Genomic DNA, 24,135 nt, shown 5'->3' with positions numbered 1-24,135 from the left:
AAAATTAGGTGAAAAGTCAGGATTCTGGAAAAAAAGTTACAATTCTCAGGTTAAAATCAAAATTTTGAGAAAAATAGTCAGAATTTTGAGGAAAAAATAAATCTGAGAACAAAAACATTCTAAGAAAAAAATCCACAATTCTGAGATTAAACTCAGAAATTTATTTGTTTGTACTTTGGGGGGTCCTAATCCTATTAGAATTCAGAGTCAGACTGAGAGCTAAATTATCTGGTTAGGCAGAGTATCTTAACAATAATAATTAATAATAATCTAAATTTTGTGTCTTACCAGTTTGATTAAACTGATTTCACTTATTATGTAAATGAAAATGCAAAACAAAACAAATGCAGACATATTTATAACATTTAGATCTTTTTATTAACATTTTGTTTGCATTCAGCTGTTGAGTGAAGAAAAGGCAGCAAAATTCAAAGCTTAACCAACTGAATACTTTGGTGCAGGAAGCGTTTCACAATAATAAATCAGTGTCTTGTAAACTGGACAGATAAAGATTTTAAAGTACGAAAAAGCAACATGGAGGCATTCATCACTGCTTTCTGCTCCTCCTGTAGTTTGCGTTCACCTCTTTCTCAGACATTCATCGACAACAAAAGGAACTGGAAATGAGGAAAAAATGCAGGTAAATCAACTTGATTTGTCGCTAAATCAAATTTAAATTTGATTTCAGCCGGAGTTATGTGAGGGTTTTTACCTGCATTATGTTCATTCTTACTCTTCCCCTGTTGTGTTCATCCAGGGCCTGGAAAACTCCTAAATAAGAAACACAATTCAGTCTAAATTAAGGTTACTATAGTTAGCTACCAAAACAAAACAACAAAAATAAACTAAAATAAACTAGTGACTAATGGGAAAAATAACCAGTTTTCTCCTGGTGTCACTTATATCAGCAAACAAAATGGCAACAGAAAAAGTTGGGTGAAAACGCCACAGTCAACAATAACTAATAATTTGAAAATTTTATCTTCTGTTAAGTGTTCTTTACCCAATTAATATTTTCATAATCACCATGCAATACTTTGATTTTAATTCTGCACCTAAAAATTAATTAAAAGTATGAAATAGATAAAACTACTACTATAAATAATAAAACCTAAACTAAAACTAAGCAATAATAACTAATAAAAACTAGAAAACACACTTTAAAAACTGAATTAGACAAAAAGTTACCAAAACAAAAAAACTATTATAATTCTGGTCTGAATTGTGGCAAATCAAAAACATTCATCAGGGATTAATATTGTCCAGTCATAAATGTTGATTTTTACTGCTGTCTCTAATGAATAAGTTAAATTTTTTAACGTACTGAACATGTTCTCCAGACGGACGATGCAGGTGAGGTAGTCGTCAAAGTCGATGTCGTAGTTATCGTCTGCGAACCTCAAGCCAATCAGCTGCAGCAGCTGGTTATTCAGGTTCATACCTGCATGAACCCAAGCAGAGGTTAGACGTGACCCGTCACTTCATGTAATGAGATCCACTTCAACAATAAGTCACACATTTTCTGGGCTTTCAGATTTTAACTAGAAGGGTCGTAGAAAAGTCTCTCAGAAAACTTCATGAAAGTCCATATAAAAATATTGTTCCTAAAAATGCATCCTAAACAAATCAGAACTAAAAACCTACCAGAATCTATCTAACCAGTAATATCATATTATTGTTTTCTAAAATTTACTCTCAGTCCTTCTTTGACAGAAAGACAACTTTGTAAAATCCAGGCCCTTCTTTTACGCCTCACTTTGTTCTCCTCCCATCTTCCTGCCGGAGGCAAAACTTACTAGCATTGGTTTTAGCTGTCAAGTGTCAACATAACGCGCTAAATCTTAAATGTACGCATGATATATAAAAGAAAAAGAGACGCAGCGCTTTGCTACTTGTCAAAAATTCGACAACTAGATAACTAGGAAAAAGTTTTAACAAAACAAAAATAGTGACTGAGAGGGAGGTTAGTTATGCTAGCTTGACTTTGACAACTTAACATTTAGATGTGCTGTGGAATCCGGTCTGTTTCGGTTCAGTGACAAAATAAAAAGGTGGCCTACACACCAACTCTGACAGATCATCAATAGAGAGCAGGTGTTTAAATTAGCTAATCTACCACAGCGGTCACTTATTAATAATCACAAAATTAACATCAAGCCTAAAACATGAAGCTGTAACGGACTGAATGTCTGTTCATTGTGTTGTTGGAGACTTTCACGTCTCCAGTTAAGGTTCGCCGATGCAGGAGATTCCAGAAGAATCAGTGAGTTAAAACCAACCAAAGTTTATTAAAAATACAAGATATATCTTGGATATCCACTCAAGCACCAAACATGCAAAGAGTTATCCAAAGGCAAAGAGATCTGAAGTTTCCCCCAATGACTGTCTCACTGTGCTCTGCAGCCCGAACCCCGCCCTGCTCAGAGCAGGCTCAGCCTTTTGTTTTAAGGCCAGCAGTCATAAAAGGTTTTATTGAAGCTACAGAGAAAAGATGACCACTTTGAAGCAAACAGCTTTGATCTGTAACCTCAGTTCCTGTCCAGGACAAAGTTATAAAACTAACAACCATTTGATTCATCTCCTCTTTAATCCACCTTTTGGCTCCTACTGTGAAAAGCCAGGGCCCTAACCAAGCTGCAGGATGTCGTTATCACGTCCTTATGCAAATCCGTCTTACAAGATACCATTTGTAAGACTCACACTGGGAAGAAAACGCAGAACAGAGTAAGGCTACACTTGTACTTTCCTTGCAACTCATCAGGGTAGATTCATGATTATACATCAATGTAACATTCAACAAAAATCACTTTAGAATATTTCCACAGTGCGGGAAACGTTTGAGTGTTTTTTGGTATTGAATCCTGACGCATATTGTGGAGCCGTTGTCAGTCAGTTGCTACGGCAACGTGTCAGTGTAGCGTAGCCGATACACAGAGCAAAAAAAAAAAAAGAATATGAGTGGTTTAAAGTTGTTCCTCGACTGTTTTGTATGTCATTTTCCTCTTTGCTGTGGCGCACAGCACTGAATCAATCAACCTACCTCTCCAGGTTTCATTTAGTTAATGGAGTTGTTCTACCGGGCAGCGCCGGCATTAATAGCATGTGAAAGAATAATCTTTTTGCCTTCAAAAAGATTACTTTGGGTATATTTCCCCCCACAACACCACTCCACCAATATCTTCACTGAGGAGCATATTGCTTATAAAAAGTCCTTCTTTTTAAAGTTAAAATATATTTTTATAACATATACGAAGCTGGTCAGTTTACTCACCTGCGGCTTTAAGAGCCGTGCGAAGCTCATAGGAAGACATTTTTCCTGTCCGGTCGGTGTCAAACGACAGGAAGAGCATCTGCAACAACAACCTGGTCTTAAATAACTTCACAATAACAACAGCAGCTAAATTTACTCAACCCTTCACCAATAAAATATTTCACCACATAAATCAGTACATACAATCCATTTCTTCATCTTGTCCCAAAACACCTTAAACTCCTGGAACTCCATCTGTCCTGTGTTGTCCACCTGTTTCACTATGTTAGGAAAAATCTTTACCAACATCTTGATAATCACATCATCCAGTATCACCAACCTATTTCTCATAATCTATTAAAAAAGTACAAAAATCTTACAGGAACTCCAGTCATTGTCTCCGTTTATAACATTACAGGGATATTTCAAGCTTTTCTTGAACTGGAATCCAGATCAGTTCTTCTCACGATGAACAGAACCGAGCCATCTCAAATAAAATGTTCTTTTTAAATCCACTAGAGCCTAATTAATATCCTCCAATAAAGTAGTCCACACAATCCAACAGAATCACCTTCAAAACTTCCTTCAGATGAGTCTGGTTGATTCATTTACTAGATTGGTGAAAAGCTAGAAGTTATTGTTGATAAAGTCGTTCACCACACTTTGAGATGTCCTGTTTTGGTTAAGACCAAACATCCTTTTTAAAACATTTCCTCCTTTTAGCAGAACAGGAGCCGTTTTAAACCTGCAGTCATGAGGTGGAAGGATACGTCCATCAGGTTGATGATGCTGTGGCAGGTGCTCAGACTCAGGCCATCAAACTTAATCTCTCTTCCTGGAGACAAAAAAAAACATGTAATTATTCAAAAAATATCTGCTTCAGGTTCAAGCAACAGATTCCTGAGAAAAAAAAGGTCAAATCAACGCCACGTTTTTTAAAATACAGAAGAAATTGGGACTTTGTGTTTTATTTGTGTTATTTAGATTTTTCTTTTCCTAATTGAGCACATTTTGTTTTCCTGTTTCTATTCTTTATTATTTATTAGCACCAAGAAGTGACTACTTTATCCATTTGTTATTTCAAGTTTTGTGTTTTTGTGGTGTAGTTATTTTGCTCTACATTTTCTTCTCTTTTACATCCATTCTGATAAAAACAAAGATTTAGTTAGTTTGCTTTCCTACTTACGTCTGCTGAGAACACCGTTCAGCATCTCCTGAAGCTCTCTCACACAGATCGCTTTATCCTGTCGTTACATTGAGGAAAAATAAAAGTTACTCGTTTGCTGTTCATTTAAACTCTGGGAGTCTTGAAGAGCGTTTCTTACCGAACCGGCCAGCTGATCAAACAGCCTCCTCAGGCCTTTCTCTTCCTCCGTCTCGTCCTCTGGAGCGCTGGGCAACGGTGGCTGCAGGACGAGACAAAACCTCAGGACCAGCAGAGTCAATTTGTTAACTCAAGATCTGATTTATTATGAGCAGAACTGGGTGGAGAAGCAAGAGTAGCACTACTTCTACGTATCTCTACTCAAGTAAGGAAGCCGTCCAAGAGACAAGAAAAGAAAACGTCTTTGGTAAAAAGGCGATTCAAGTAACTGATCAAAACATCATTTAATATTTAAAAATTACATTATTAAATTAAATTACATTGTTTGTCTTGTTTTTGTGCCTCAATTTAGACAAACTAGTTATTTAAAATTTGAATTTCAACAATAATTTGCTCAAAGAAAAAAAAACAGTATCCAGAAATTTTTACTCAATTAAGAGTAAAGATACTGCAAGTAGAAGTCAAGATACAAAACAGGAGTTCCTACCAGCTCTGATTATCAGTGATTTATTTACCTCAGGTAAATCTGCGTCCACATTGGTCCCCATCTCTCTGTTGAACACGTAGCATTTTGTTACAGCTGCAAGTCGTAAAACATTTCATTTTGTTACGGGTTTGAGTCCTGGATTGACGCTGTACTCACATGGCTTCGGCCTTTTTCTCAGAGAAGATGCGGATGAGGAAGTCGGCCTCGTGGTGCGGCTGGAAGGTGGTGGGGACCAGCAGGTATTTCCCTGGCGGCAGAGTGAAGCGCTCCGACACTTCCCGCATGTTGATGTACGTCCTGCTGCGCGCCTTGGACGGGTGGTAGCGGAAGAAGTCCTTCCCCACCTGGTCCTCTTCGTCCGGAGCCTGAGAAGGACAGAGGAGGACATGAGGTCTGAGTTTGAGGGAATCCTCTTTGAAACAAGAGGAAATCATACGGCCAGTTTATTTTCTTCTGAAGGAAGGGCAACCGCTAACTGAAGCTAAATTTCTGTATAAAATCATCCTTAGACCAGAGGTTCCCAAACTGTGGGATTACAGGGGGGGCGCAGGAAGCCGTCTGAATGAAAAAAAAACCAAACAAAACATGAACACTGTATGCGCTGGGTTTTTACCTTAGAATGGCCAACTCTCTGTTATTCCTATGTCAATTTGGTACAGTAGAGGCTTCCACACGTCCCATATCTGTGTCCTCTGTCACTTTTATCAGCAGTTAAAACTGTTTAATCCGTTGTTAACATGTGGTAACCTGTTTTTCCGAGCCGCCTTTAAACGCAACATGAGCGCTACGACGCTCGCGCTGGGTTTAAACAATCCAAATAAGCTGCTGCTGCTCTAAGCTCACATTTCTGTTTTTAAAAATAAATTTTTATTGGTCTAATGTAATATTGTAATTATTATTATTTTTTTAAATTTCACTTTCTGACCTCATACACTGCAAAGCCGATGGTTTCCAGGTCCAGGCCTTCCTTCCTGAGCTTCCGCCTGTTCTTCTGCATGAGAGCAATCACCACGCTGCAGACGTCATCGTCATCATCAGCGTCCTCCAGCTGCAGCCTGAACTGAGGGTTGGTCCAAAACGTGTCTGCACAACACAGGCGTTGACGTAAACGGTTCGTAACAGAAACGAATTACAGCATCACTTAAAGACAAAAGAGACAGTTCTGGAGAAAAACCGAGCACTTTTTCATCATTATCAAGGACTTATTTACACCTAAACAAGCTCCTATACCTGGCTGAAAAGTTGCTTCAAAGTTAGTTTTGTCTTTTTTCAAGTGTGCTAAGAAATAAGATATTTGCACCAGAAACTAGACAAAAATACAGTGCATGTTCTGCTGTCTGCAGTAGATCTGACACAATGACTCCAAATAACACTGGATAATGTTTTTAATTCTCAAAATAATTACAAATGCATGTTTTAGTAGTTTTTGTTTTTTATAGTAACATTTGCATTTAATTTAAAACACAAAATGTTGCAAAAAGTACCAGTTTTATGTTCTATATGTATTTTTCTTGCCATGACTTGGAAACTGTGAACTTTATCCTTTTAAAACAATTTGCACAAATATCCAAATTCAACATAAGAAAATGCATTTGTCCTCTTTTTGTAAATTAATTATAATTTTGTACATTTTGATTGAAATAAAATGGTGGTTCTTTAAAAATTACAAAATTCTCACAGTAGCTATTTACCAAACATTACAAGTTGTCTTTTCTCAAACCTTCATGTGAAATTAGTGGCTCTAACTGAGTTAATTCAGGTGAACTGAGGTAAAAATGTCTCTCTGGGCTGTAACGGTCACAGACTTCTGCTCCAGATGAAAAGTCTCACCGATGTAGTTCCTGCAGCCTCCGGCGGTGGAGCCGCGGATCCAGTTGCCCTCGAAAACGTTGACCTCCCAGTGGCGCTTGGTGGTGTCATCCAGGGCGTCGGGGCTCATGTTGCAGATCTCCACCTTGTCATAGTTCCTCTTGAAGTCCTCAAACTCCATCCTGGAGTTAAAACCACACAAATAAAACCGTTTCTCTGTGGCTTCTGCATGTGGAAGAGTTTATGAAATACAACCTTAACTTCCCTGATGGGTCCGTGCTTTTATTGTTTTTATTTTGTGATAATTGTGATTCAGTTATTTTTGGCTGATGTTTGGCATGAATACAAGGGCATAATTTAAGGGCATATATGAATTTAAAAAATAAAAAGACAATGAAAAAGCATGTGTATATCGAGTTGTGGAGTGAGTTTGGCTAAAGACATGAAACAATGCATAAGCATAAATATATTGAAAAAGGGTATAAAATTATATTTCTAACAGTTAAATGGAAGATGAAACAGACATAAACAGTAAAATAATATGCAATATTCTTATTATGCAAATGATTCAGATACACATATTTAAAAAATGCACATATAGTTTAAAATTTGTTTTTACTTAAGATATTGATATAAACTGCCACATATATTTTTATTTAAGCTACACTGAAGAATAGCAGTTAAAAAACTGTAAACTTCTTTTTCCTTTTCAAACAAGGACAACAGCTAAAATGATTACCGTATGTTGGAAAACTGTTTTTTCTGTGTGCATTGTATGTAAATATACATGCATTCTTGTTTTGTTTGTTTTTTATTTTTGATTCTTTAATTTTCATGAGATAAAATAAAAAAATAAGGCTGAGGTCTCACCAAAATTCACCGTCATCAGTTGAATTCTGCAGGATTCGTGACTTTTCTGCTTTGTCGACATAATCCCACTCTTTGGAACTGAAACAGACAGGAACCGGAACATTCAGACAGGAACCGGAACATTCAGACAGGAACCGGAACATTCAGACAGGAACCGGAACATTCAGACAGGAACCGGAACATTCTGACGGGAACCGGAACATTCAGACTGGAACCGGAACATTCAGACGGGAACCGGAACATTCAGACAGGAACCGGAACATTCAGACTGGAACCGGAACATTCAGACTGGAACCGGAACATTCAGACAGGAACCGGAACATTCAGACAGGAACCGGAACATTCTGACAGGAACCGGAACATTCAGGAACCGGAACATTCAGACTGGAACCGGAACATTCAGACAGGAACCGGAACATTCAGACTGGAACCGGAACATTCAGACAGGAACCGGAACATTCAGACTGGAACCGGAACATTCAGACAGGAACCGGAACATTCAGACTGGAACCGGAACATTCTGACAGGAACCGGAACATTCAGACTGGAACCGGAACATTCAGACAGGAACCGGAACATTCAGACGGGAACCGGAACATTCAGACAGGAACCGGAACATTCAGACAGGAACCGGAACATTCAGACAGGAACCGGAACATTCAGACTGGAACCGGAACATTCAGACAGGAACTGGAACATTCAGACAGGAACCGGAACATTCAGACAGGAACCGGAACATTCAGACTGGAACCGGAACATTCAGACAGGAACCGGAACATTCAGACAGGAACCGGAACATTCTGACAGGAACCGGAACATTCAGACTGGAACCGGAACATTCAGACTGGAACCGGAACATTCAGACAGGAACCGGAACATTCAGACAGGAACCGGAACATTCAGACTGGAACCGGAACATTCAGACAGGAACCGGAACATTCAGACAGGAACCGGAACATTCAGACTGGAACCGGAACATTCAGACTGGAACCGGAACATTCAGACAGGAACCGGAACATTCAGACAGGAACCGGAACATTCAGACTGGAACCGGAACATTCAGACTGGAACCGGAACATTCAGACAGGAACCGGAACATTCAGACTGGAACCGGAACATTCAGACAGGAACCGGAACATTCAGACTGGAACCGGAACATTCAGACAGGAACCGGAACATTCAGACTGGAACCGGAACATTCAGACAGGAACTGGAACATTCAGACTGGAACCGGAACATTCAGACAGGAACCAGAACAATCACACTGGAACCGGAACATTCAGACTGGAACCAGAACATTCAGACTGGAACCGGAACATTCAGACGGGAACCGGAACATTCAGACAGAAACCAGAACAATCACACTGGAACCGGAACATTCAGACTGGAACCGGAACATTCAGACTGGAACCGGAACATTCAGACAGGAACCGGAACATTCAGACTGGAACCGGAACATTCAGACTGGAACCGGAACATTCAGACAGGAACTGGAACATTCAGACTGGAACCGGAACATTCTGACAGGAACCGGAACATTCAGACTGGAACCGGAACATTCTTGATATGCAGAAAGTCTTAACTGTGCAATATGATTGATTCTGCTGATTCATGTGATTTATGGAAAGTTGAGGAAAAATTGTGTGAATAAAAGGTTAAAAATGTAAAAAAAAAAAATCTAAACTGGGCTTTACATGTCATAATAATGTAAGTCTTTTATTTTGAAAGTCAGAATAGGTCAGTCTTTTCCTCTTACTTGTCACTCCAGCGGCCGTTCCACTCGACTTGACCCCATGGGTTTCTGATTCGAATCAACTTCACTTTCTGGCCTCGGAAATTCACCTGAAAAGCAAAATAAGATTTTAGTTGTCATTTCCCCCGGCTTAGTTTTACATAGTCCAACATAGTATGACAATTTAAAGGCAGATTTCTCTGAAAAGTTCAGATCAGGTGACAGAATGAAGATTGTTTAAAATTTAACGCTGTTTACTTTATTAGTAACTGGCATCACTGGAGCATTCAAACAAACAGAGTTTCTCTTCAACATGAACTGAAGTTGATCTGAGTTCAAACTTTCTGTGAACTGATGTCAACAAGGCAGGTGGAAGTGGAAAGTACTATTACGTCATTTTATACGTCACTTTTGATTAATTAATTACATTGATTTTAACACAATAAACATTGTAATTACATGAACATTTTAAAAACATTAATCGCACTGGAGCCTTTATAGTTGTGTGTTTCTGGTAGGCCTGTAAATCTGCCGCACACCTCAAACAGGGCTGGACGACAACGCTGCTTCTCTTGACCCACTGGGTTAATTTTTGCTTAAAAAACTGATGGGACGCTAGAAAATACTATTGTTGTGTTCAAGACGTGCTAACAGGAGTCAGTGAAGCTATTCAAGCCTAAAATAGCATCTCAAAGCTAAACATGTAGCAGCAGGACAGCCGTCCTAAACGCTAATGTCAGTGTCAATAATCATTTCTAAAAAAGCTTTTTTTCTAAGAAGTTACATGAATAATCAGAGGTTCTTGAAATAATGGAAAGCTGAAGAGGTATAAGGACAATTGCATCAATCTGATGCATATAATAGATTAAAAATAAATATCTTTTGTTTTTTTTTAGCTCAATAATTTGGCAGAAGATAGACTTCAATATGTCAAGCAACACATATATAGAAAAACATAATATGATAATGTAATATGAAGAATCTTTCAGTTTAGTTGTTTTCCTTGTAAATGCCTTTTTAAAGCTCTTTGAAATTCATTCGTCTGATCTGTCTCCTATATGTTTTTTGGTAAGCGTTAAGATCGACATCTTCAATTGGATGTCTAGTTTGATAATCATGTACATTAGTACTAAAAACCTATTTAGAAAATATGATCTGGTGAGTAGTCTTACCTCTTCCAGGCCGGTAATGGAGTATGCGTGACCTTTCACCAGGCCTGTGCTGGTCTTGGCTTCAGACTCTGCTGAGCTGGAGATCTGGACAAAAAGATAAAAATACAAATCAAAGAATCCAGACATGTTTGAACCAGAAAGCTGAGCTTCATCGTCATAAAAGACATTCATTAAAACATAATGTTTTGATGATGTACTCTTACATCAATGGAGCATCCCATCATGGATCCTCTGTCCAAGGCCTTCTTCATGATTGTGAACAGGTTATCTGGGGCGCTCTTGGTTTCATACATCTCTCCAACTCCCCCAGTGAAGTCCTCCATGGCCTCCATGGTGCTGCCGCCTTTTAGGGACTCATAGCTGCCGTTAACTCTAACATAAACCATAAAGAAAACTGGATTAAGTAATGAAACTCACTACAGCTGCAACTTTATTCCAGTCAGTAGCTGCGTTTTCATTACAAATGTCCGCCATTCTGCTAATGTCGAAAAGAAAAACACAATTTCGCAATTGCAGTGTTTCGGATATATACGGAATTAAATTAAATTCACATGTGAATAAACTTATTCACGCAATAAGTTATTAAAAAATCATGACAGCGATTGATGCAAACATTTACATGAGATTTATTCATAGTTCAGCCAAGCACGTGGCTAGCATAATCTATCAGCCAATCAGAAGAGACGTTGGCGTCTAGCTTCAACGTATGAGGCTTTTGGGGGGATTGTAGTCCGTAAATTTACGAAAGAGTCTGAGATATGGATTAAGCACAACTTTTAATGAACTGTGCAATGCTGCGAGAGCTCTGGTGTAACTACCTGCACATTGTCCGAAAAAACAACAAAAAAAAACATTCTCCTATTACTTCCTGTCATCTTCTTCGTGGGTTTCCGCCAGTAGTTGGTCACGTGACTCGCGTGACGCGGGAAAAAAAGTGTTTCCATATGGCTGAAAAACCGCTTAATCAAGACGACAAAACTTCTTGTCGAAAAACGTCAGTTTTATTTTCGGAATTAGCGAGTTTCCATTAAGCGAATTTATTTTTGTTCTTTTATTTTGCGCAATTCTGTGGTTAATGGAAACGCAGCTAGTGAGATCTGCTGTCGGCGTTGCTTACTTGGCGTAGGCTTTCTCCAGCAAGGCGCTCCAGAACTCGTCGTTGGAGGCAGAGTGAAGCATGATGAGCCGGTTTCTCACCGTCGGCAGCCGGTCGTCCACCACCACGTCCAGCCATTTGTTATGTTGCCAGAACTTATAAAACAGAACGCATCATAAAATAATTGAATCTGGTCTCCCTTCATTGTAAAAACACTGTAAATATATATATATATAAAGTAATTATTTTCCCTTTGGGCTCTACCCATCCAAACGCTTAGAGCAGAAAAATGTGTAGTGGTGCCATAGCTTTCTCCAGCTGGACAAAAACAAAACTTAAGCACGATAAAGTCAGGGCACAGCTTCAGTTATTACAATTAGAACAGGGGTGTCAAAAGGGAGGCCCAGGGGCCACTTGTGGTCCTTGGACTGATTTTGTGCGGCCCCCAACTACAATTAAAAAATGACAGAAATTTGGCCCGTAGATTCAGATGGATACTTTCAATTTGTAAGTTCAACATAAAATATTTGTGTTTTTATAACCAAGTTTTAACAAAAGATAAAACCAAGAGATTTTTACTGAAAAGTCAATTTTACTACACCCAAATCAGCTTTTATTCTTTCTTATACTTGGCTATATATAGCAAGAGTTTTGAAACAAAGTGACTCCAAATTCTGTTCTTATTACTGAAAATAAAGGTATTCATCCGAGCCCAAAGGAAACTGAAAAATAAATGCCTATTTTAATACAGCAAAAATGCAAAAGCTACGATGGAGCACTAGGAAATGTAATCCTTTTTTTTCTATCTAGTGGCCCTAATACACTGCCGTGAAAATCCCTTTCAAGTTTTGGATCTACAGAAAATATCAGGCTACTTTATTTGATTGAGAAAGTAGTGATCAGGCCCCAAATCTGGTGATGGACTCTGACCTGAACCTTGAGACACACATAAAGACAGTTTCAAAGTCAGCCTTTTATCACCTGAAGAATATCGAGTTCCATGAAATCAAGACCAAAACCCCACCTACTCAGAGTTGTTTTTAACTACTAGTAAGTTGGACATTGATCAACATATTTGTGTATTGGGTAACTGGCTTATAGGAGGAAAAATTAAAAGTTAATGCATAAATTTAACTATATTCTCATCCACCTTTTCCCTTGAAGCTTTTGTAAAATAAAAGTATCATGGCATTTAAAACACATAAAATTCAGTCTCCCCTGTCAGGAGTCAAACAGTTGTGTACCTGGAAGTGAAAAATGCCGGCGTATCCACGGTCGAAGTCTTGATCGTGGGGAACAACTCGAGCCAGAGCTTCTTTCTTCAGAGTTAATGAGGCGATGGCTGCTAGGAGCCAACAGTCCCCTATGGAAACAAAACAATATGTACCCCAAGGATGAACAAATGAAAAATATGACTGTGAAGCAATGTTCACACAGAAGGTCTTAATGGTCAACTCTATATTAGGGCCATTGAAGACAGGAAAAAAAAGAGGAAAAAACTCAAGGATTTGGAAATGAATCTCAGAAATTTTTGAGAAAAATAAGAAAAGCTCTGGTTTGAAAAGTTGAACATTTAACAGAAAAAATTCAGAAATTTTCTAGAAATTAGTAGTCAAACATTTTTGACATTTACAAATGTTCAGGTTTCAAAAGTTGAAAGTGTTCTATTTCTCACACTCAGAAATTTCCAACTTTTTAGAAAATTTCTGAGATTAATAATATCAAAATTTCTTATTTTATTCTAGCAACTTTTTGACTTTTGGAGATCAGAAATATCAGTTTTTTGAAAATTTCTGTGTTTTTGGCAAAAATTTACTCATCCTTTTTTTTTTTATCTACAATGGCCCCAAGAGTCGTACAATTAAAATTTTTGGATGAAATCCGATGTTTTTTTGTGTGGTCTTTCATACTACAAATTACCGCAATGAGACTTCTGTGTGAAACGTTTACGTCCTTAAAGAGAACCCGGATGGCAGAAGAAGAATGTTGACGTCACTCACCCAGCGCATTGTTTACGGAAGTAATAAGCGATATTCACACCGCAGGTCTCGATGCCAAATCCATATTTTTGCTGAAATCAGATATTTTTTCGATCATACTACCAATCCCAATGAGACTTGTGTGTGACGTCCCCAAGGTGACCCGCATGCGCAGACGAAGAATGTAGACGTCACACAGCAGCGCTCTGTTTACGGAAGTAATAATGAATGGAGCCGTTTATGGATTGATTTTTTAAATTGTTTAGCAATGAGAGCTATAGTAAAATAAGTTTTTTTTTTATGAAAACAGAAAGGAAGCTAATAGAAAAGAACCACAAGTACTAGTGATAGTCATTAGTGGCGCACTGACTCTTCGAAAACATTAAGATATCCGAATCAGTACCACATGGAAGCGGCACAGATCGGATATTTTAGGAGGGGTGAAACGATCAGATTGCGGTGAAAACGCCGGATACAAATCGCGTTTGCCTGCTGTGTGAACATAGCCAGAGACAGATAACAGAACCACTCACCAAGCTGTCCTTGGCAAATATCCGTCCTGTTCGCATCACCGACGATGAACTTTGGGTTTTCACATATCTCCTGTAGAAGTGACAGAAAAAAACAAGAAAGGAAACAGGTTGGTTGATTTTTAAAGGCCACACCAGGAGCATTCCTGATAGGCGTGTTCACATTCCAAACATATCAATCAGTCTGAAATCCCAGTCAGTCACTAACAGAAAATACACACAGCACCACACACCATGATGGCAGCTGAACCATTTACTCAGAAGAAACGCCCCGAGGAAAAATGTACAGAGATTGTAACAAAGTAGAGGGGTGAGTTTTTTTTTCCACTAGATGAGATACAAAGGTGGGGTAAAAATGGGTTAATGGGTAAACAAAGAGATGAAGAGAAACCTGCAAACCAGCTACTGACATTTTTACTACAGATACGTTAAACGTGGATATTATCTACTCCATTTACAAAAAGTTTCAGTCAGATCATGTTTTCATGTTTGTTAACTGAGAGTACAGCTGAAATGATTAATCGTGATTAATCGATTATTGAAATAATCGTGAACTAATTTAGTTATCAATTAATCGTTAACTGGAACATAGACTCAACAAAGGCCATTTTGTGAAGGAAAAAAAACATAATCAGAGCAATAATTAAGCCAAAACCATAGAATATATATATTCTATGGTTTTTAATATATATATATATAATATATATATATATATATATATATATATATTAAATGTGTTTTGCATTTAAAATGAAAGCATATTTGTCTAAAATTGGCATATTATTAGCTTAACCCAGTTTCAAATATACTAATGTACTCATGGTGTATTGCAATTTAGACAATAAAATGTTTGCTTTCTTGTTTTAAAAAGTAATGTGAATTATTTATTTTCATGTTTGTATGTTTTTTGAATATTGCATAAGAAAGCTTATGTGGTTAAATGAAAGAGCTGTAGAATGTGCCGATTTATTTTATCCAATTAATTGATTAATTGATAGATTAATCTAAAATAACTGTTAGTGGCAGGCCTAGTAAAAACACACAACACATAAAAAGTTCATAACATTAAACTTTCCCTTCATTTCCTTCTTCTACTTTGCTTACACTGCAAAAACACAAAATCATACCAAGTATTTTTATCTAGTTTATAGTGCAAATATCTAAGAACTCTTTAAATATGACAAAAACTAACTTTCAAGTAACTTTTCAGCAGTACGTAAGAGTCAATAATTCCTTGATGTCGATTAATTAAGAAAGTACTAGTTCCACTAGCAGATTATTTCACTTATAATTAGTACTTTTTCATTAAGGAATTAGCTCCTATATCTTGCAAATTAGTTTTCTCTCATTCCAAGTGTACTAGTATATTTGTGCTAGAAACTAGACCAATATTACTTTGTTAACCTTTTGTGTTTTTGCACTGTATCTTTCATTTACTAATATAATAAGTAAATATATTTCCTTTCAACAGATTTTTGCGTCCCAAACATCAACCAGCTGTGATGTTTCAAAGCCTACATACCCGCGGCCTCTTCCATTCGATCTGCACAGGAACGCTCTGGCTGAAGAAGAGCGAGGAATCAGCTGCGGGGAAGTCCGGGTCCTCAAACAGAACCCCCTTCTGGAGACACTCCTGCCTGAGCTGCTCAAACGACTTCCCGTCCCACTGAGAGCTCACCACCTGGTTGGAGTTCCTGCCGGACAGAGTGGACTGCAGAGGCATTCTCTTCTTCGGCGCACAGAGGAGGAAGAGAAGAAGAAGGTGTGAGGTGAGCTGCACCTGACAGAGTGGTGGATGTAGGGAAGAGTGTTGGCTGTGTAGGGCTGGTTGGTGGTCACACCCCAGGCAGACAGAAACTGGTTTGTCCTCCAGGTAGAGAGCCACTCCCTTTCTGTCAGTCTCACTGGGCTTGGCCTGCAGGAGGACACACGCGTGTTGACAAGGTAACAGGAGCATTCACAAAAAATAGTGAAGAAACCTGCATAGATAGACAGGAAGTGTTTTTATTGTTTTTGAACTACATTTCCATGAAATCTATTCATGATGTAGTAAAAGTAGATCCACATGAAGTTCTATTGGAAAGTAACTGCAAAAACACAAAATATTACCAAGTCTTGTATGTCTAGTTTCTAGAGCAAATATCTTAGTACATTTGAAATAAGACAAAACTAACTTACAAGTAACTTTTCAGCAAGATATAATGGCATGTCTAAAGTAAATAATTCTCTATTATTGATGAAAAAAAGTGCTAGTTCCATGTGCAAATCGTTTCACTTATAACATGAAAAATCTCTTATTGGTTTAAACAAATTGCCAGTGAACTTTTTTTTTATCAGCATTAAAAATATTGACTTAAAACAAGCTCCTATATCTTGCAGAAAAGTTACTTGTAAGATAGTTTTGACTTATTTCAACTGAAGAAAGATATTTGTCCTGACAAAATACACCAAAAGTACTTGGTAAGACTTTATTTTTTTGCATTGTTGTTTTAAGTTACATAATCTGCCAGTGGTGCTGATATTTATTCATCAACATTAAGGAATTATTTGCTTAAAACAAGCTCATATATCTTGCCAAAAAGTTACTTGTCAGTTAGTTTGTTGTATTTAGATATTTGCACCAGAAACTAGACCACAAAAACCTGGTAAGATTTTATGTTTTTGCAGTATAAGCAATATAAATGAAATAAATGAAAGGAAAATGTGGTTTTATTAACTTTTTATATGTTGTATGTTTGAACTTGGGCTGCAACAGACAATTCTAGTAAATGTTGTGTTTTTGCAGTGAACTAGCATTAAGTTAATCTGCAGTATAACGGGAAATCTCCACTTTTGTGAAACACATTGAGATTACCAGCCTCTAGAAAAACTCAAGCTAAAACAAATCAAGTTGACGTGGAAACAACAAAACAAACTCCACTTCCTTTATAAAACACAACTTCTACGTTGCCTTTAAGGCCTGAAAGATCCATCTATCATGCAATGCAAAGATAATTACAGATTATCATTTATGAATTATATATTTTACTGTATGCAGGGTTTGTGAAAGAAATCTTAAGTCAGATCTACAGGGCAGAGAGCGACTTTAAGACTTGTTAAGCAACTTCAAAGATCTGGACAAGCTGGATAGTTGACTGTATGTGTGCATGCTTACGCAGTCGCTCACATTGTTCTGTCCGGCTCTGCAAGGTGTGAACCAGAATCGAGCTTCGACAAACAAGGGGAAGTGAATGTTCACCTTGATAACAGGAAACAAACATGTGGATTTATTCATTTTCATTATTTTTTACTGCATTTAGCTGCTGCAGAAGGCAGACATACTGTAGTCTGAAGATATTCTGTTCAAAGTAACTAGTTACATTTTCTTGAGTAATTTTTTACTTTTACTTGAGTAATATTCTTATTAGGTATCACTACTCTTGAGTAAAATTCCTGCATACTCTTCCCACTGAGTGACTTCATTGAATGAAGAGCAAGTTTATGACAAAGTGAGACCTCTTGTTTGTAGACAATCTTTGTTGCTCTACTGTTATTTTCTATCTGCTGAGCTTCTAGAGTCACTTATAGAAATAAAACATCCCAAACATTGTATTCAAGTAACAGTAGCACTATTTCAGCATGTTTTTAGTCAAAAAGTTCAAGAAATTACTCAAGAGTAATAAGTACTGAGTAAAATTATCAATCATTTAATATTTAAAAATTACATCATCAGATGGACTAAAATATAAAGTGAAAATTTTGGTACTTTAAGGACAATAATTCATATAAGTAACAAAAAATAATGAAATCAGGCAAAATAAATTTTTCCAAATCAGTTTTTAAATGTTAAATTCATGAAACTAACAAAAACTGCAGGTGTGTGTTTGTGTCTGGTGACTTTTTGGTTAAAATGTTTGTTTTCCATTCAGTGGGTAGAAAATCCAGAAATTTTACTCAAGAAAGAGTAAAAATACTTCATAATAAAATTACTGAAGTAAATGTAAGTAGTTACTACACAACTAAGCCTGTATGGATGTAGTGGGAACAGAAAATATACACAGAGCTGCTGAAACTTACAAGTTTATTCCAACTGCAGCAATAAGCAAGTTATCAATAATGTTATTGTTCATAGAAAAAAAAAAACAAAAGAACATTTTTCCCCTTTTACTGGTGCTGTGCATCCAGATTCCTATGGAACAGAGTGAAAAATGCCCAGAAACGGCCACGTATTTACACTTCATTTACAGTACGATAAAGAATATATCATCAGGTTTCAGAAACAGAAAATCCTTTTTTTTTTTGTTGCTGATTGTTTTGGTGCTTTCTTACGATACCATGAAAAACTACGACGGAATATTAGGGCCACACTCAGAAAGTAGAATTAAAATATGAGAAGTTTAAATAAAACGAGATTAAATAAAAAAACACACATGAAGTTGTAGTATTACAAGAATAAAGTTGAAATATTACAATAAAGTCATAATACTGAGAACAAATTCAACTCTTTTCTCTAAATATTACAGCTTTTAGACTCGAAGTACGTTGGGATTATTCTTGAAATTTGTTATTTTCACATTTTTACGACTTTGTTCTCAAAATATGACTGTTTATATTGTGTATTACGATTCGTAATGTTATAACTTTTTCATAGGATTCTTACTGTAGAACTTTTTTCTTGTAGTTTATTTTAGTAAAATGACTTTTTTTCATATTATTAGAACTTTATTCTTAAAATGTGACCTGTTTTATTCTCATTATTCCTGCTTTAATCTGGTAATTTTATTTTACTTATGGCCCTCCTACTCCATCGTAAAAACCACGGCGTCTGCAGAAAACACGCCAACATTTCAGTAACCAGGCTTCCATGAAGTTCTACATCAACATAAATGAAGCTGTGGAAGTGAAATCGGAGCAGTCGTTTGTTGCTACGGCTCGGTTTTCTCCAGCGCCGTTCCTGTGACCAGCAGCAGGTTGCAGGCCATGAACTGGACGTTCAGGACGTTGCTGGTGTTTCCCACGTACTGACCCACCAGCTCGCCGGACGAGCCATCGGCAGCCGGCGCCCCGCCGTGCGTGCTGCGGATGTCCCAGACGCGGACGGAGTTGTCTATGGAGGAAGACGCCACCAGGCTGCTGTCCGGGCTGAAGGACAGGCTGGTGATGCTGTCCGCGTGGCCGCGCAGCTCTTTGAACAGCGTCCCCGCCGCCAGGTCCCACAGCTTCACCCGCTGGTCCTCGCCGGCCGACGCCAGGTACTTCCCGTTCGGCGAAAAGGCGAGCGCCAGCACAGCGCCGCGGTGGCCCGTGAAGAGCCGCACCGACTGGCCCTGCTGGGTGCTCCACAGCCGCACCGTTTTGTCCGTGGAGCCGGTGGCCAGGTAGTTGGAGTTGGGGTGGAACTTGACACAGTCGACGTCGGACAGGTGGCCGACATAGAGCCGCAGCGGGTAGGAGCGCGAGAAGGTCCAGAGGCGGGCGGTGCGGTCGTGGGAGCCGCTGGCGAAGTAGAGGCTGCAGGGGCTGATGTCCAGGTCCCACACCGGGTAGCCGTGGCCCTGGTACAGCACCGTGTTGGTGAAGCTGCCCAGGTCCCAGTAGCGGATGGTCGAGTCCTCGGAGCAGGACAGCAGGCCGGAGCTGTCGGTCAGGAAGGCAGTGCGATAGACGGGACCGCTGTGGCCACGCAGCATCTTCACCTCGCTGCCGCAGCCGTCCTCCTCGTCCACCTGGAGGACGACAAAAAAGATCAGGACACGTCTACTTTTGAATTTCAAAGTTAAAAATTTGCCAGAAAAAAACTCAAAAACTGAGATTAATCTGATAACTTTTCTAAAGGAAAAAAAAAAAAACAGAGAAATTTGTTTAGTTTCAAAAGTTTAAAATTTGCAAGAAAAAACTCTGAAATTTTGAGTTTGATCTTAGAAATGTTCATGAAAAAACCAGGACATTTCTGAACTCAAAAAATCAAAAATATGTGAGAAAGATTTTCTAGAAATATCTTGGAAAAGTCTGAGTTTTAAATGTGGAAAATTTGTGTCTTTTGAGAATTTTTAATCTCAAAATTTCCTGGAAAAAGGGTTCTGAGTTTATTTCAGTTAATGAAAATGTTCTCTCACTTTCAGTTTTAGTTGACTATCGTAATGTTGATCTGAACTCTTAAAGTAAAGGCCACTAGTTTTGTCGGCTCACCTCCTCCTCTTGCACGTCGCACGCCAGGTGGATGTACGACACGTCGGCCTGGTGCGGTTTGGCCTTCAGCTTCCTGGCCCGGAGGCTCCACAGCTTCACGGCGGAGCTGTCGAACCCGGCCGCCAGCAGCCGGCTGTCCGGCGAAACCTCTGCCGCGTTCAGCATCTGATCCGTGTGGTGGAAGGCGTAGAAGCAGATGGTGGTGAGCGACGGCGGGCCTTCACGGACTTTCTTGATGCAGTCCTGCAGCGCCAGAAGCGCCACTTCGTTCTGCGGGATCCCGGCGGGAACCTCCACCGCCTCGGTGCCGCCCTCGCCTCCGCCTCCGCCCGCCCAGGAGCCGGCGTTGGCGGCCGCCATGGAGCCAGCGGCGGCTCCGTACAGCTGGTACTCGGTTCGCCTGGAAGCGGTGACCTCCACCTGCAGGTGTGTGCTGAGCGCCCTGCAGATGGCACTGTTGTCGTCGCTCTGCAGGTAGCGCAGCAGGTAGCTGTGCGCCGGCTCCGTCAGGTGAACCACATACTTATGCTCCAGGAAAGACCTCAGCTTGGGATTGGCGGCGACGTCCTGCGCCGTGACAACGTGGCGGAGCTGCTCCACCACCGACCGCTGCTCCCCGTCGTGAAGAAAGGCGTCGTGAAAACGGACGTAGAAGCTGTCTACTGCCCCCTTCAGACTGCAGTGCACCATGTCAAGGTGGAGATAAACGAAGAGCGGGTAGAGGAGGCTTCTGACCTCCTGGGCATATGAGATTTCTGTTTCTGTTAGTGGAAAAATAGGAAATAATCTCAACATTCAGGATCATAAAAGGCCTTAAAAGTTCCCATTTAGTGCTGCAACTATATTTAAGTAATCAATTATTTTATACAGGGTTGTTTGTTTGGCACCAAATTTGATTTTTTTTTTTAAAGTCAGGGGTGGGGTGTGGTTGCTTTACTAACCTCTTTTTACTGTCACAAAGGTCTAAATCTAAACTCTATGGAGGTAGATATGTGCCAATATCCTCCTTCACCAGCTCTGTTTACACCAGAGCTGCTTCTTCTACTGGGTTGAACAGGAATATGAACATTGCTGGCATCTAGTGTCTAAAGGCTGGTTTTGCAGTCAAGCAAGAATAAAGACTATTTGAGCAGTACTGATGTAGAGGATGTTACCTGAGAGGAAGCAGCGGAGCCTGGAGAACTGGACCTCATACTGCTGCGGGTCGGGCTGGCAGGGAGCAGCAGAGACAATGTTGGCATAGCCCGACTCCGTCTGCACTGCTCACAGCGAGGAGGAGAAGAAGAGGAAATCACTTTGGTTACATGATGATTGTATTTTAAATAACGGCCAAAGAAAGAATGAGCTCACCAGTCAGACCAGCAGCCAGCTCTTCTGTGGACTGGAAGAGTTTGGCTCCTTTCAGGGAGCCGTCAGTATCCACATACTGTCTCCTCTTCAGGTACTGAGCCACAGCGTACTGGATCTGCTCGGCCCGGACCCGTTTCATGACCTGACAGGAACGAAAACATCAACGCTCAGGCCTCCAAATCCAAGTAGGGAATCCATCATTCTTTGTTACTAATTTATGAGGAGTGTGATCTAAAACAAGCTGGAATGACAGAGTATGGCAGGGCGGTATGGATTAAAAATAAACTATTTTTCCATCCAGATCCCATTTTAAATCTTTTTTTTTCCTAAAAAAAGAAATTACAAATGACGAGAAAAATTTTCAAAAAGTGGATTTTATTTCAATCATCCCTTCTATGAGTTGTACGATGAAGAATTATGGCTGGGCTAGGAGAATTTGTGTTCAATTACAACAATATCGTCATTATATTACCAGTATAAAGACGCAATTTTACCAGAATAACATCTAAAAATTATGAGAAAAAAAAAATTGTTTTATAGAAAAAAAGCTTTGACAATTATTTCTATCTGTTATGATGGAGTTCTCCTAAAATTACAACTTTATTCTTCTAATATTAAGACTTTATTCTTATTATTTCAACTTTGTCATGTGACATTATTCTCATTTTACTGTCTGTATTTTTTTTTTACTTTATGACTTTATTTTTGTGGAAAAAAATAATAATCTTAGCCTATCCTTTATATTTTGTAAAATAAAATTAATTGTATAGAATCCACATTTTCCAAATTTTTTTTTTTTTTTTTCAAAAAACAAAAAATTTGAATAATCGATAAGATTGAGGACAAGATTTGAAAAAGCACTGTATCTCATGAAATAAAAACATTTTAAAATGGCCCAAAGAGATCATATAAAACTGTGTTTCATGGTTGGAAAGCGTAAATGTCTGCTGGCCTCTGTGCATTGTTGGAAACAGGAGATTTACATTTATTACTGAAGGAATTTGTAATAAAAACAAACATGTAGCACAAAAATCTTTGAAAAAATAAAGCAGTGAAGGAGACTGGCAGGATGAGGAAAGTTTACTGTACACAAGACATCTGAGACTGTGATATGTTTCACCTTTCTTATGGTGGTGGCATGACCTCTGACCTTAACTGAGGCAAGTGAGGACTAAAGTTAAGTTCAGACTGTTTAGTGTTTTCCCCATTTGTGGATAAAGTCTCTGAGAAATGACTTTGTAACTCTTTGCACACTGATCTAATTTGTTCCTGAATGTTTAGCTTTTGATGATCTTTTAAACGTAGTTCAGTTTGGTAGGAAAGTCCCATTTATGAACACCTTATTATAAAACTTTAATTATGTGTTGATTTTGGATTTTTATTGGAAGAATTTGACAAGATAAATGTGTGTTTTGTCTGATAACGCATGTCTTATACTAAAAAACTGCTTTCACTTAAAAATACAAACCTGATTAAATTTAAGTCAGTTTTTAGTTTCCTAAAAACTCCTCCAATTTAGAAACTAGAATACTTAAACTATTCAAATCGGGACTAAATATTCTACACTAATGGCAAAATACTTAAAACCCAGTTTGTGATGTGCAAAACCGTTATTTTGCCTTTTATTTTACTTTGAAAAATCGAAAAGTCTTGATACTGCTGAGACGCGACGCTGTCCGATCGTTTGATGGAGCTAACCGGCTAATTTAGCTCCGTTAGCAGCGGGGCTAACGGAAAAGGCTTTTCATGGGAATATGTTTCATTCTGAGTCATTGCAGGCAGCAAAACATTTACTCACTGCATTTTGTCGTGTTATCCTCAGCCGTCAGATCATATATGTAAGGCGGTCTAGTTTAATCCAGACTCTAACTGAACGAATATTTCTACTGTTCATTGCCGCGCCATCATGGATTATCTTCTTTTAAACTAGGTGACAGTTAGCGAACTCGCGTAATAGCGCATTACTGCCACCTACAGTCTGGACTGTTAAACAGCGCATTATCTCCAAAAGTTTATAAACGGGACATATATTCTACTTTTCAGCACTTTTCAGTCGCTGAAAATTCGTATTGAATGAATTATTATAAATTAGCTTTTAAACAAACTTTTAAACAGAAATAAACACTTGAGATACTGTGTCTAACTTCCAGCTGTAGTTTTAAATTGAATTACTCAGTTAAGTTAATTTTTTGATTATATTTGAAACGTGTAATGACGCAAAGAGCACGAATTCATTTATTTAAAAAAAACACGTATTGCAACAACATTTTAATGGTATTCTAGTTTGATTCTTTGTCAACATTCTCTGTTGCGAGAAATCAACTCCTTCCACGGCCACTAGAGGGCCGTGGAAGGATGCATATGATGA

The 24,135-nt window shown here is 38.6% G+C and overlaps 2 protein-coding genes across 2 annotated transcripts; both read right to left on the bottom strand.

The window, feature by feature from the left end:
• Positions 1 to 355: 355 nt before the first annotated feature.
• Positions 356 to 16,059, bottom strand: capn9 (calpain 9). The gene is made up of 20 exons (XM_014973714.2): positions 15,772 to 16,059; positions 14,253 to 14,322; positions 12,985 to 13,103; positions 11,762 to 11,895; positions 10,848 to 11,016; positions 10,645 to 10,728; positions 9,497 to 9,582; positions 7,741 to 7,818; positions 6,892 to 7,052; positions 5,987 to 6,144; positions 5,218 to 5,426; positions 5,090 to 5,126; positions 4,576 to 4,656; positions 4,437 to 4,494; positions 4,021 to 4,085; positions 3,455 to 3,523; positions 3,272 to 3,350; positions 1,325 to 1,441; positions 713 to 771; positions 356 to 617 (listed from the first exon to the last, which is right to left on the bottom strand). The coding sequence occupies exons 1-20, from the start codon at positions 15,970 to 15,972 to the stop codon at positions 591 to 593; spliced, it is 2,061 nt and encodes a 686-aa protein (XP_014829200.2). The 5' UTR covers positions 15,973 to 16,059; the 3' UTR covers positions 356 to 590.
• Positions 16,060 to 18,292: 2,233 nt separating this feature from the next.
• On the bottom strand, positions 18,293 to 23,714 carry taf5l (TAF5-like RNA polymerase II, p300/CBP-associated factor (PCAF)-associated factor). Its single transcript, XM_014973713.2, has 5 exons — positions 23,566 to 23,714; positions 21,768 to 21,909; positions 21,572 to 21,676; positions 20,418 to 21,178; positions 18,293 to 19,954 (listed from the first exon to the last, which is right to left on the bottom strand). The coding sequence occupies exons 2-5, from the start codon at positions 21,904 to 21,906 to the stop codon at positions 19,154 to 19,156; spliced, it is 1,806 nt and encodes a 601-aa protein (XP_014829199.2). The 5' UTR covers positions 21,907 to 21,909; positions 23,566 to 23,714; the 3' UTR covers positions 18,293 to 19,153.
• Positions 23,715 to 24,135: the final 421 nt, after the last annotated feature.

The sequence above is a fragment of the Poecilia mexicana genome, unplaced genomic scaffold, assembly GCF_051168715.1.
Source record: "Poecilia mexicana isolate PSO_F unplaced genomic scaffold, ASM5116871v1 scaffold_1, whole genome shotgun sequence".
Taxonomy (NCBI): Eukaryota; Metazoa; Chordata; class Actinopteri; order Cyprinodontiformes; family Poeciliidae; genus Poecilia; species Poecilia mexicana.
Note: the sequence above shows the minus strand (reverse complement) of the source record. Positions and strands in the feature narration are given on the sequence as shown.